This window comes from Asterias amurensis, chromosome 17 (assembly GCF_032118995.1).
Source record: "Asterias amurensis chromosome 17, ASM3211899v1".
Taxonomy (NCBI): domain Eukaryota; kingdom Metazoa; phylum Echinodermata; class Asteroidea; order Forcipulatida; family Asteriidae; genus Asterias; species Asterias amurensis.
In genome coordinates, this window is record NC_092664.1 from 7,666,051 (window position 1) to 7,680,996 (window position 14,946).

Genomic DNA, 14,946 nt, shown 5'->3' on the forward strand with positions numbered 1-14,946 from the left:
GTAATTCTCGGTATCGAGAATTGATATTGTTTTACTGTTTTATCAAAAAGTAAAGCATTTCATTGAATAATATTTCAAGAGAAGTCTTTAACCACTACCTTCTGTAAACCCTGTAAGTTATTTGTAAATCTGTGAACTTTTATTTTATTTTTTCTGTAACGAAAGGGTCCAATGGCTTTAAAGACACTGGATACTATTGGTAATTGTCTAAGACCAGTCTTCACTTAGAGTATCTCAACATATGCATAAAACAACAAACCTGTGAAAGTTTGAGCTTAATCAGCCGTCAAAGTTGCGCGATAATAATGAAAAAAAAAAACCATTGTCACAAGAAGTTGTGTGCTTTCAGGTGCTTGATTTCGAGATCTCAAATTCTAAATCTGAGGTCTCGAAATCAATTTCGTGGAAAATTGTTTCTTTCTTGAAAACTATACGTTACTTGAGAGGGAGCCATTTCTCACAATGTTTTGTACTATCGATCAACAGCTCCCCATTACCAAGTAAGGTTTTATGCTAATAGTTATTTTGTGAAGTTACCAATAGTGTCCACTGCCTTTAAGGGAAGCAATGTGCCTTTGCCACTACACCGCATGCAATATGTGCCTTTTTTGTTATATGCTATCTGCGAATGCCGCTGCATGTAAGTATGGGATAGTTTGCACCCATGCCTTTGTCACTTCACAGAATTTCTAAAAATCAACAAAAAATGCTGTTGAATGTGAATTTGTTACTGGAAAATAACAGGTGAATAGCTAGAATCATTAACCACAGAAATATTGTTAAAATAAATTTTGCTAAATTTATTTTATGATTTTAGTAAATATCAGATTTTGATTCATGTCGCCAATGTTCAAACAAGATTTACTAGATGTACTGCGGACTTGTCCAACAATAACATATCATAATTCTTACCATGTTTGCAGTCATGTACATGTAGGTTGTAATTAATGCAGTCCTTCCTTGAAATTTTGTGTGCATGGAGTTTGAACGTACTTGTAGGCCTAAAATTTGTACCATTCAATTCTGTCAGTTAGTTCCTTTTGCTTGGTTGCACTTCAATTGAGTCAATAAATGCATCCCCAGCTGATATTAAATAGGTATACAAACAATCCTATTGGTTGCGACTGTAAGAAGATACAACTTTGTATGTTATGGGCTATATAAGTCGAGTTTCCCAGCGTGGAAGTTAAGATCGACTGTCACGTGCGGGTGACCATGTTATGGTGCATTATGGGAACTAAACACTAGACTTGAGTCAGTCTGCGTATACTGCTACAGCGACATGCTCTCCTAACATGATATGCACAATAAATGGGTCATTTAGGCTCCTCCCCCTGGATACCATGTCTGAGGTTGTTATGCATATGCAGTCCTTTTGCTTGAAATGTTTGTTTCGAGCTTAAACGTAAAACTTGTTTTGTACTTTGTGTGCTTGGTGGCACTTCCTATATAGGCCTCTCTGTTTCATGCATGACGTCACCATCGTCTAACCCAAGATGAGGCATCGGCACACGTCACCCACCACCAGTACTGGTATTCATTCGCATAGACATAAAAATAGGTCTTTGCTGTCCTAGTTGCAGTGGCTGTGTTGACCTTATTTTGGAATATACAATGGTGATGTCATACATCAAGAGAGGCGTATAATGGAAACCGTCACAGGCTCTCCGACATGAATAAACATGATACGCACAATGAGTGGAATAGGCTCCTCCCCTGAAAGGTTGAGATACATCCATCTAGGGTCCCAGATGATTGAGGGAGCTTAGAGCAACAAACCTGTGCAAACATGTTTCTTTTACAATCTGATATAGTATAATATTTTTAATATTTCAAAATAATGGCAATTAATGTGTAATTTACATAGTTTCTTTGTTATGATTTTTAAGGCTATTTCCTGAATAGTTGGATATTGTTTTTTAATCTCTTAAAAAATGCATAATTTGCAGTCTGATGATGAAAGATGTGGTCATCCATTTAGTTGGCGGGGCTGCATACACCAAGGGTTGAGATGTTTCAATGTAAGGGCAAAGATGCCAAGTCCAGAGGCCAGTATGCGTGAGATTTTTCAAAGCCCCCCCCCCCCCTAAAAAATATTTTGGAAGGCCTTTTTTTTAAAACTCGAATAACGGAATCGTCGCCTGAAAAAATTGCAGAAATTTAATTGTGGACAAAAAAGTGTTCAAAAAGTATCAAAAACCTCTTCAGTATACTTCAAACTCACATGAGGTACACATGAGATGTTGCTGGTTAATGTAGAGGTACGATTGTGTCAGATTATTTCCCCCCAAAAAGAAAATTTTGCGGCTAAAAATGATGTCCAAAATCCTCCGCTCATGACTAAGAGTCTACGCTCGTGTAGCGCATTGAATGAATTTACTAAACTAATGCGTGAGACTTGGTAGGTCTGAAAGGGTAGTGTGTGCTGCGCGCATCAATACTTGGCTTTAAATAATATGGCTCTCTTCCATAAAGCTATAACCGAAGAAAGTTTGTCCGAGCAACTCCAAAAGGACTTGACTTATCAACTCCAAACTTGGTTTGTGGAATGGTCTTCCCTCAAAAGCCTATTGTTTTGGGACCCCTCATTTATGTTAAGGTCATTATGGTTAAAATAAAAGAAATGTTGCCTGATCAATTACTCCAAAAGGACTTGGCTATCAACTTCTTGTGAATTGGTCATGAGATCCCCCAGTAAACAAGGAGTCGTGCTGGCGCCCCCTACCGGTCGATCGGCACCACCCCTACATTAGCCCCCTCCTATTCTTGTCCCAGAAGCAGGCAGCCAATGCCAGTGTCGTAGTCCGGTCAATGAAACGCCCCTTTACAACAATGACAATAAGATAACAATGAACAAAATCAGGGGGGGGGGGGGGGTTGGGTTTGGCGCTTTACAGTCGGGCATCTTGGTGCTGGTCTTTTGTTTGATTGGGGGTCCCAGGCTGTCTGAGCTCCCTGCTCCATCTCTGAAGGCTTGGGCTAACCACTGCTTCAAAGGTGGCATCAGGGGCCGGTCCGAGTGGAGGTGTTCGCCCTGCCCCAAGCGATCATCACCCCTCCCTTTATTGAACAGAAGCAATTGTAGTAAAGGATCTTGCTCAAGGACACAGACGTCATGACCGGGATTCGAACCCACTTTCCGATGACATAACCACCAGAACTTGAGATTGATGCTCTCCACCACTTGGGCATGGCACTAAGGCATTAATCTCATACACCTCATCGAGGTCTTACAGAATCAGGACACAAATTAAAAACTCCAGCTCATACGCTATTTATTTCAGATTTACTTTGCAAAATTTATGGACGAGTTACTAGTTAGATGCGTTAATCTGAAGTTTAAAGTACTATTTTGTTTTAATAGCCAAGCAAAAGAGCATGGGACTCTTGCAAGCTAGTGTACGTATTTATGAGTTCTGTGAAGAAAAAAAACCAGGCATTTAACTTGGAAGGGATTCTAACCCACCACCTTCGCCATTCTAGAGCAGATGTCCAACTAGGGGCAATTTGAATCCTACATTTTAACAACGGGCGGGTACCGCAACGTTTTAACCGATGTGTGTGTAGAAAGCACTGTACTTTCCCGAGTTCTGTGAAAAAGTCACTGGCATTATTACAAGACTTGTACGATCTACTTCTAGTCCTTTTCTAAATTTAAATAACAACTAAATCCTCTGACAGGTGGGTGAGCAGTCCCAAACTGCAAATGCTGTTTAACAAAATGAACATATAAAACATTATCAAATATTAACAAAATTGTAAAAAGGATAACAAAAATACACATGATGGAGTACGTGGCTGTAAATGATTTTGTTTTGCAGGTAATTTTGTGGGATGGTTTGATTCACTTAGTAATCTTTCTTGTTAAACGAACCATACAAAATAAATAAATAATAATGGTGATACAGAGGTGTGCATATTTTCAGTTATAAAAGTAAAGGTTTTATTTTTTGGTACAGAAAGAAATGCTGGACATTTTTGCTTTAAAGCAGTGTGTGCATAATATGGGTAAGATGGAAGATATAAATATTTACAGATTTGCACAAAAACATACATGGTACAAAAATTGCCATGGTGGAAAAATCCCCATGAATTCTATGTGCATGAGAGGCTAGTTTTTGTTTGAGAAAAGAACAAAGAAAATGAGTTCGGCTCTCGTGAGTTCGGCTCTCATGAGTTCGGCTCTCATGAGTTCGGCTCTCATGAGTTTGGCTCTCATGAGTTTGGCTCTCATGAGTTTGGCTCTCATGAGTTCGGCTCTCATGAGTTCGGCTCTCATGAGTTTGGCTCTCATGAGTTTGGCTCTCATGAGTTTGGCTCTCATGAGTTCGGCGCTCATGAGTTCAATATCTGATGCTCAATAACAGCAAAAATACAGGCCTCGAAATAACTCGCAGCTCCCACAACAATTGTGTAAAGGTGCTTTCGCTGTGGTGCCCTCGGCAAGGTTCCAATACTTTTACATTTTCCTAATAAAACTGCCCCTTACCACAAGCAGATTTCTGTGCACTTCAATAGGTCAGTAAATTTACCATGCCAATACCTAGCCTACAGGAAAAATATTTCTAAACTTACATTTTCCCAGTGGTAGTGCACCTTGCCAGAGGTAACATGCTGTGCGAATTGCAAGGCCTGAATTGTGTTTTTACAATTTGTTCAGATTGAGTGGATGAGACAATGGGTTCATCCGATAAGCTTCCCTGTGTCGACCCCGTGATGCTCACTCGGGTGAGCTAGCCCCTGACAAGAGCTAATCGAATAATCACTCGCCCTCTCGTGGTGACATTGTTCCCTTCGGGCCGCCCCAAGTGACCCACTCCACAAGCAGGGCACTTGGGGGTGAGCCCTACTAGGAATGACGACACAAAGCTATTTGAACGTACCAGGGGCAGACCGGGGTCGATCCAGGGAAGCTAATGGAACGCACCCTTCCGTTGCATCAATGGTAATAAAATATTTGTCTTGTCCCTGTAGTATTCAGCAAGTACAGAATGATCTTGTACCAAAAAGGAGTCGGAATATTCCCTAAAGCCCTGTTCATACTTCCTGCGGAGATTTGGCGTGAATTTGGCGTCACAAATCTGTTTGCGCTGCGATTCGCAAGAAAGAGCACAACTCAACCCCTGCAAACATTTTTTTTAATTATGTGACGTCAACACTCGTATCGCATTCGCAGGAAGTCAGCAAGTATGAACCGTGCTTTATTAAGAGCTCCCAAGGCACTTTTGCATAGCCTCAACCATCTACTAATCACTATCCTCCTCTTCTATTTCATTTCACTAACCTTGGTCTGTTGTGTTTTTAGACTTTTCTTCTGTTTATACAAAATCGTATTACTCCAAATCCAATGATAAAACAAAAGACAGTGATAATACAACACAATACAATAGCCAATGGCGATAAGTTCTGCAGATTAGTTGGTGGTTTGTCATCATACAGAGTTGTGGTTTGAGTTGGGGGTATGTCATCATACTCAGTATACAGATAAGTTGTGGTAAGAGGGAGAGGTGTGGTGCTTGTTTTGGGGCAAATTTGGTAGGAGTTTTCATGCTGCGACAAGATTAGGGTTTGGTTATTAGTTGAATCATAGCATGTTGCCTCGGCTTGCTGTCCCAGAGAGCCTTTGTGATCGATAAGCCATTGTTGTAACGGTTCAAGGTGGCAGCCGCAGATGAGGGGATTTTTAGCAAGATACACCACCTCTAAATTATGCTTTGAATTGTTTGCTTCTTTGCTCACAAAATACCAATTCAGGTCATTAATGTGGGTTAGGGCATTATTATATAGGTTTAAATGGTTGAGGTTGGGGAGTTCAGGAAGAGAAATGGAGATGATATGGTTTGAAAAAAGTTTGAGAGTGCGGAGATTTTTCAGGTCTTCGAACATCTTAGAGTTGATGTTTGTAAGTTGGTTTTGACCCAAGCTGAGATATGTCAGATTTGTTAGTCCCTTAAAAGTGTCATTTAGGATGGCGGAAAGTGAGTTGTTTTCGATGGATAGATGGACAAGCTCGGTTAATTCTTGGAAAGAATTGGAATGTATTTTGGAGATGCGGTTATTGCTTAAATATAAGCCTTCGAGATTTGAGTTGCCATCAAATGCTCCAATCTCCAACTTGGAGATGTTGTTGTTGTTGTTAAGGAAGAGTTTGCGGAGGTTTGGGGCACCGGCAAATTTGTTTGTATGGATGATGGTGAGAAGGTTGAACTGGGCATACAGGGTGTCAAGTTTGGAATTGTCACTGAAGGCAAATGGACTGATATTAGTCATTGAGTTCAGCTCGATGTCGAGAACAGTAATGTCACTGTATCCAGCAAAGTCTCCATCGTTGAGGACAGTGATCTGGTTGAAGCGTAGGTCCATCGTCTGGCTCATATAGCACTCTCTCGGTACGCCTGTCAAGGACAGTCTGCGACAGTTGGCATCCTTAGCCCAGTCGGTGTAGTCACACTTTGAGCTGCACGTCCTGTTTCCTTCATCATCTATAGTACAGCTCTGGATACTTTTGAAGAGTGCACACAGTAGAAGAATTGAACACTGATACTGAACACTGTGCACAAAGAGCATTAAAGGCTGTATATCTACTTGGCTCAGTGGATATGGCACCATTGGACGGCAGGGTTTACTGCACTCATGCAAGTCATAAAAAAATAGATTTTTCGATCTTACCCCTTTTGTTTTTTGTTTTATACTTGGAATTGGCATATGATGCATCATTCAATGAAATGCTAGGGTGGAGAACTAGGCGTGTACTGTCATGAAAACAAGCAACTGTGGGGGACCTTTACTACACATACATGTAGTAAAATCAACATTGTATGGAATTTGACTGTGTATATATTGCACCCTCTAATTTGTATCACATTGTGTAATGAAGAAAGGGGTCATAATGAACATCTTGTTTGAAATTGTTTGACAAAATCACACCCTGTAGTCTATAATTAGACAGAGGGCAGTCCCTGAAGTGCAACCGCTGTCAAGTTAGAGTTATCACTGGATGACGCTAGCGACTATACAACTTTTCAACTAAGACAACACTTGGCATCGTTTAAAGTGCACTCAGAGTTACTGTTTAACTTTGAAAACATTTTTTAAAAAATGTAGAAATATTGTTGTCTGTCAAAGGGACCGCTTTCATTTGAAAAATAAATATAAGAAAAGGATCTATCAATCAAAGTGACTACTTTTAAGTGAATCACTGACACTAAAAACATCCAAACAGCCAAACAGGAAAAAACCCAAAATGTTTAGTCATGGTATAAAATTTGGTTGTTGTTTGGCAACGTTCAAAGTTTGCTCAGAGTTACTGTTCAACTCTGAAAACATTTCAATAACAATGAGTAGAAAGTTTTCTGTCTGTCAAAGAGACCACTTTCATTTTAATAACAATACGAAAAGGATCAATCAATCTAGGGGACTACTCTCAGTGAGTCACTGAAACTATTAACATCCAAACAGCCAATCAGAATTAGAAAACAACTTGTCATTACACTGTTGAAGTGTTGACTTGAAAATACACCGTTCAATGACCCCCCCCCCCTCAAAAAAAAAATGTGGTTGCATGTTTTTTTCAGGGGAAAGCAAAATAAAATAAACAAAGTGTGGTTGCTGCTTGTTTTATTGCCGATTAAAAAAAAATCTTCACACACAAACACAATGTTTTCATAAAAGAAGCACAAATTTTTAAGTTTTAGTAGCACCCTTTTTTACATGACCCTTGTTTAGCAAGGCTAAGGCTGTGTCCAAAACGGCGACTTCGGCTACAGCTACGACTAGATCACTCCTGTCTGCCTGTTCATCAACACTAGCAGACGTGCTGATCGAGCCAAAGACGCAAATTTGGACATAGTTTTAAGTCCTCAGCTGTATGGTGTGCAGTGTCCCACCTTACATATAAAATGTCAAACTAGTCAAAAAGTTATGTTTACCAAGTTCTAAAAAGATCATATACAAGGTTTGGAAATGAACTTGGAACACCTGGGCTTTGCTTATTTAGTGAACAGTTTAGTATTTGATTAAAGCATTCAATGTACATAAAAACAAACAACAAAAATATGCAAATGTAAATTAATGCGATAGAAAATAATATAATTTAAGCTTTTTGGTTACTGGTATTTAGCACAATAATACAAATTACAGCACAATGATGAATTTTTTTTGGGTTAAATAAAACATAACAAGCAAACTCTTTCAAACAAAAAAATACATCTTTAAATTTATAACATTATACTTTGTTGTAAAGTTGACCAATTGACTCCTGGCACCCCATGAGATAGTATTTAGTATTTGACTACAAATTCAATGTACCAATAAAAACAACAAAACATGCAAATGTAAATTTATATGATAGAAAATAATATAAGCTTTTGGTTACTGGTATTAAGCACAATACATGTAATACAAATTACAGCACAATGATGAACTCATTTGGTTAAATAAAACATAACATGCAAACTCTTTTAGACTAAAAGATACACTTTTAAATTTATAGCATTGCATCCCATGAGAAAGTTTAACTTCTCAACGTAAAAAGCCTCATTTTGTCTATTATACACGCAAGTCAGATGAATGCAAGTCAGGTTAATTTGATGAGACAATGGATGCGTTCGATTAGCTTCCCTTTGGTGACCCTGCGATACTCACTCCGATGAGCCCCTGACAAGAGCTAATCGAACGATCTCTCACCCTCTCATGGTGACGTTGTGCGCCTGGGGCCAGCCCCAAGTGACCCACTCCACAAGCAGGGCACTTGGGGCTGACCTGGGTGAGCCCCTGGAATGACGTCACAAAGCTATTTGAACGTACCAGGGGCAGACCGGGGTCGATCCAGGGAAGCTAATGGAACGCACCCTTCCGTTGCATCAATGGTAATAAAATATTTGTCTTGTTCCCTGTAGTATTCAGCAAGTACAGAATGATCTTGTACTAAAAAGGAGTCAGAATATTCCCTAAAGCTGTTCATACTTCCTGCGGATGCGATGAGGATTTGGCGTGAATTTGGCGTCACAAATCTGTTTGCGCTGCGATTCGCAAGAAAGAGCACAACTCAACCCCTGCAAAAATTTTTTTTTAAATTATGTTGCGTCAACACTTGTATCGCATTCGCAGGAAGTCAGCAAGTATGAACCGTGCTTTATTAAGAGCTCCCAAGGCACTTTTGCATATAGCCTCAACCATCTACTTATCACTATCCTCCTCTTCTATTTCATTTCACTAACCTTGGTCTGTTGTGTTTTTAGACTTTTCTTCTGTTTTTACAAAATCGTTTCACTCCCAATCCAATGATAACATAAAAGACAGTGATAAGGATACAATACAATACAATAGCCAATGGCCAGAAGTTCTGCAGATTAGTTGGTGGTATGTCATCATACAGAGTTGTGGTTTGAGTTGGGGGTATGTCATCATACTTGGTATACAGAGTTGTGGTTTGAGTTGGGGATATGTCATCATACTTGGTATACAGAGTTGTGGTTTGAGTTGGGGATATGTCATCATACTCGGTATACAGAGTTGTGGTTTGAGTTGGGGGTATGTCATCATACTCAGTATACAGATAAGTTGTGGTAAGAGGGAGAGGTGTGGTGCTTGTTTTGTGGCAAATTTGGTAGGGGTTCTCATGCTGCGACAAGATTAGGGTTTGGTTATTAGTTGAATCATAGCATGTTGCCTTGGCTTGCTGTCCCAGAGAGCCTTTGTGATCGATAAGCCATTGTTGTAACGGTTCGAGGTGGCAGCCGCAGATGAGGGGATTTTTAGCGAGATACACCACCTCTAAGTTATGCTTTGAATTGTTTGCTTCTTTGCTCACAAAATACCAATTCAGGTCATTAACGTGGGTTAGGGCATTATTATATAGGTTTAAATGGTTGAGGTTGGGGAGTTCAGGAAGAGAAATGGAGATGATACGGTTTGAAAAAAGTTTGAGAGTGCGGAGATTTTTCAGGTCTTCGAACATCTTAGAGTTGATGTTTGTAAGTTGGTTTTGACCCAAGCTGAGATATGTCAGATTTATTAGCCCCTTAAAAGCGTCATTTAGGATGGCGGAAAGTGAGTTGTTTTCGATGGATAGATAGACAAGCTTGGTACATTCTAGGAAAGAATTGGAATGTATTTTGGAGATGCGGTTGTTGCTTAAATATAGGCCTTCGAGATTTGAGTTGCCATCAAATGCTCCAATCTCCAACTTGGAGATGTTGTTGTTGTTAAGGAAGAGTTGACGGAGGTTTGGGGCGCCGGCGAAATTGTTTGTATGGATGATGTTGAGATGGTTGAACTGGGCGTAGAGGGTGTCAAGTTTGGAATTGTCACTGAAGGCAAATGGACTGATATCAGTCATTGAATTCATCTCGATGACGAGAACAGTAATGTCACTGTATCCAGCGAAGTCTCCATCATTGAGGACAGTGATCTGGTTGTGACGTAGGTCCATCGTCCGGCTCATACAGCACTCTCTCGGGACGACTGTCAAGGACAGTTTGTAACAGTTGGCATCCTTAGCCCAGTCGGTGTAGTCACACTTTGAGCTGCATGTCCTGTTTCCTTCAATAGTACAGCTCCAGCTACTTTTGAAGAGTGCACACAGTAGAAGAATTGAACACTGATACTTTATGATTGGTGCCTGCAGTGGATTAAGATCATTAAAAATTCATTTTGACAAAATGAAGTAATCAGTGCTTTTTAGGAGGTGAGATTGTGGCGAATAATTCAATCGAAGCTTGTCAAGAAAAATCGTATAGCAAGGCCAGCCAGCAAAAAATCTACATGCAGCCAACAGTTTTGTTTGGCCCCCCGAGTTCAGTTACAGCACAAGCAAAAGGCACAAGTTTTCTCTAGCAGCTCATACACATTCAAATTGAAACCAAAATTACAAGGTGCAGTGATTATGTCAGTCAAGCTTATATAGGTACATAAATATGAACAATAATCCGGCTCAGAGGCCAAGGCCAAAACCAAATCATTACTTAAGGGAAGCAATATTGTGCCTTTGTCACTACATGGCGCTACACCTGTGCCTTTGTCACTACACTACAGAATACATGTATATTTCCCAAAATCAACAAAATGTTAAAAAGTGCTATTGAATGTGACTCTGTTATATTAGAAAATAATGGGTGAATAGTCCAACACAATTCATATTCTTACCATGTCTGCAGTAATGTACATGTAGGTTGTAGATCGCAGTCCTTCCTTGAACTGAAATGTTGTTTTGAGTTTGAACGTAACTTGTACTGTACCGTTCAAATCGGTCGGTTAGTTCCTTTTGCTTGGTTCCACTTCAATTGAGTCATAAACGCATCCACAGGGAGATTATATAGGTATACATCCTATTGGTTGCGACTGTAAGAAGATACAATTTCGTATGATATGGGTTATAAGTCGAGCATTCCAGCGTGGAGGTAGATCGACATGCAGGCAGCCATGTTTAAGTGATACAATGCATTATGGGAATTAAACACTACACTTGAGTCAGTCTGCGTATAGGGGTCTACTGCTAGCCACATGCTCTTCTAACAAGATGCACAAATTAGTCATTTTTTAGGCTCCTCCCCTGGAATATTAATTATCATGTCTGCAGTAGGTTGTTACATGCAGTCCTTTTGCTTGAAATGTTGTTGTAAAACTTGTAGGCCTACTGTTCTTTTTGTGCTTGGTTGCACTTCCTATACGCCTCTCTTAGTATAATAAATGACATTCATGGTGTGATCACCATCATCTAACCCAAAATGAGGCATCTGCGCACGTCACGCCACCACCAGTAGTCTATAGATCCTAGTTGCAGTGGCTGTGCCGACCTTGTTTTGGAATACAATGGTCACACACCACAGGCTCTCCAACATGAATAAACATGATACGCACAAATGAGTGGAATAGGCTCCGCCCCTGGAAGGTTGAGATAAATGTACATGTATGTCACATCTAGGCTTCCAGATGATTGAGGGAGATATAGAGCAACAAACCTGTGCAAACATTTACGCTTGTTTTACAATCTGATATATATGTATAGTTAATATAATATTTTTTAAAAAATCTATCTCAAAATAATGACAATCAATGTGTAATTCATTTAGTTTTTTTGTAATGATTTTTGAGGCTATTTCGTGGTAGTTGGATATTGTTTTTTTTAAATCTCTATATAAAGATGCATTACAGTCTGATGATGATAAGATGTGCTCATCCGTTTGGTTGCTGGTGCTTCATACACCAAAGGATTGAGATGTTTCAGTAATCAAGGGTAGTGTGTGGCGCATCTCGATTAAAAAGGTCTTTAAATAATATGGCTCTCTTCCATAAAGGCTAAAAACAGAAGAAATGTTGTCCGAGCAATAACTCCAAAAGGACTTGAAATATATACCCCAAACTTAGTTTGTGGAATGGTACTTGGATCCCCCAATGGCCTATTGTTTTTGGACCCCCTCATTTATGTTAAGGTCATATGGTTAAAACAAAAGAAATCTTGTCTGATCAATAACTCCAAAAAGACTTGGCGTATCAACTTCAAAAACTGTGTTGTGAATTGGTCTAGGGATCCCCCAGAAGTGTATTATTTTTGGACCGCCTCAGTTAAATACTAAGGTCATTATGCCCATTTCCATTGTTGCAGTAACTCCTATTGACAAGAACAGCTTTTCAAAATTCCCCCTATTAGCTTCACGCTGAATCAGAGGATAGATCAATACGAGTTACTGCAACAATGGAACGGGGCACTTTTAACCAGCCTGTAAGCACATACCGCAACAACAATACTCGACCAATTGAAACAAACAAGGTGTCAAAATCACCGTAATTAAATTGTCCGTCTCCTGGTATTTCATTTGTAGAATACGAGTAACAATTTTAACATTATAGGTGCTTTTACAACAGCCGAGTAACTACTTTTTTTGCTCACTTTATATCAACCTGTCTACCCCTGCAGATACCCATGTATACCCTCCCTTTAATGAAGAGAAGCAATTGTAGTAAAGCACATTGCTCAACCACACAAGTGTCATGACCGGGGTTCGAACCCACTCTCTGATGACATAACCACCAGAACTTGAGATTGATGCTCTCCATCACTTGGGCATGGCACTAAGGCATTAATCTCATACACCTCATCGACGTCTTACAGAATCAGGACAGAAATTAAAAACTCCAGCTAATACGCTATTTATTTCAGATTTACTTTGCAAAATTTATTGGACGAGTTACTAGTTAGATGCGTTAAACTGAAGTTAAAAGTACTACTATGTTAATAGCCCAGCAGAAGAGGCGTGGGACTCTTGCAAGCTACTGTACATATTTATGAGTTCTGTGAAAAAAAACCAGGCATTTAACTTGGGAGGGATTCTAACCCACCACCTTCGCCATTCTAGAGCAGATGTCCAACTAGGGGCAATTTGAATCCTACATTTTAATAGCGGGCGGGTACCGCAACGTTTTAACCGATGTGTGTTTAGAAAGCGCTGTACTTTCCCGAGTTCTGTGAAAAAGTCACTGGCATTATACTAGACTTGTACGATCTACTTCTAGTCCTTTTCTAAATTTAAATAACAACTAAATCCTTTGACAGGTGGGTGAGCAGTCCCAAACTGCAAATGCTGTTTAACAAAATGAACATATAAAACATTATCAAATATTAACAAAATTGTAAAAAGGATAACAAAAATACACATGATGGAGTACGTGGCTGTAAATGATTTTGTTTTGCAGGTAATTTTGTGGGATGGTTTGATTCACTTAGTAATCTTTCTGGTTAAACGAACCATACAAAATAAATAAATAATAATGGTGATACAGAGGTGTGCATATTTTCAGTTATAAAAGTAAAGGTTTTATCTTTTGGTACAGAAAGAAATGCTGGACATTCTTGCTTTAAAGCAATGTGTGCATAATATGGGTAAGATGGAAGATATAAATATTTACAGATTTGCACAAAACTTACATGGTACAAAAATTGCCATGGTGGAAAAATCCCCATGAATTCTATGTGCATGAGAGGCTAGTTTTTGTTTGAGAAAAGAACAAAGAAAATGAGTTTGGCTCTCGTGAGTTCTCTCGTGGCCTCTAAATAACTGTGGTGCCCTCGGCAAGGTTCCAATACTTTTACATTTTCCTAATAGAAGTGCCTCTTACCACAAGCAGATTTCTGTGCACTTCAATAGGTCAGTAAATTTACCATGCCAATACCAAGCCTACAGGAAAAATATTTCTAAACTTACATTTTCCCAATGGTAGTGCACCTTGCCAGAGGTAACATGTTGTGCGAATTGCAAGGCCTGAATAGTGTTTTTACAATTTGTTCACAATCTGATGACCGATTGAGCTCAAACTATCACAGGTTACACTACTCGGTATAAAGTAAAATTTCCCTTGTAGAGGTCCCCTTAAAGCCATTATACACTTTCGGTAAACAGTATTGTCAAAGTCCCACACTTCGTGTATCACGACTTATACATAAAGTAACAAACCTGCGAAACGGATAAATAACAAACCTGTGAAAATTTAGGCTCAATCGGTCATCGGAGTAGGGAGAAAATAACGTAACACCCACTCTTGTTTCCGCACGTTTCGCCGTGTCATGACCTGTGTTTACTATAAATCCGTAATTCTCGTTGTTGAGAATTGATAATTGTTTTAACGTTTTCTCAAAAAGTAAAGCATTTCATGGAGTAAGATTTCAAGAGAATTCTTTCACCATTACCTTCTGTAAACCCTGTAAATTATTTGTAAATCTGTGAACTTTTTTGTTTTTGTCAGTACTGAAAGTGTATAATGGCTTTAACAGAGGAAAAAGTACAATGCCATTACATGTTAGTATAAGGCTACCTGGTAAATCTGCTGTTCTCAGAGCTACACAGAAATTAGCAATGGAAAATTGGGCCAAACTAGCTTCATTATTGTACGTTTGTTTAATACACATAAAAAAGCTTTTCACAAAATACAAAATTATGTATACAAAAATGT

The 14,946-nt window shown here is 39.2% G+C and overlaps 1 protein-coding gene across 1 annotated transcript; it reads right to left on the reverse strand.

The window, feature by feature from the left end:
- Positions 1-4,111: 4,111 nt before the first annotated feature.
- On the reverse strand, positions 4,112-11,396 carry LOC139950041 (uncharacterized). The gene is made up of 5 exons (XM_071948671.1): positions 11,146-11,396; positions 9,242-10,621; positions 5,386-6,630; positions 4,884-4,968; positions 4,112-4,350 (listed from the first exon to the last, which is right to left on the reverse strand). The coding sequence occupies exons 1-5, from the start codon at positions 11,164-11,166 to the stop codon at positions 4,112-4,114; spliced, it is 2,970 nt and encodes a 989-aa protein (XP_071804772.1). The 5' UTR covers positions 11,167-11,396.
- Between the last annotated feature and the right edge of the window lie 3,550 nt (positions 11,397-14,946).

What these genes read in the sequence shown, in the direction of transcription:
- LOC139950041 (XM_071948671.1), bottom strand. Translation starts at nt 11,166, where the DNA reads ATGTACATTACTGCAGACATG. An exon ending in ACTTATCGCCATTGGCTATT is followed by an intron (nt 4,969 to 5,385) that starts GTATTGTGTTGT and finishes TGAATACTACAG; the next exon opens with GGACAAGACAAATATTTTAT. An exon ending in TCGACCCCGGTCTGCCCCTG is followed by an intron (nt 4,351 to 4,883) that starts GTACGTTCAAAT and finishes ATTGAGCATCAG; the next exon opens with ATATTGAACTCATGAGCGCC.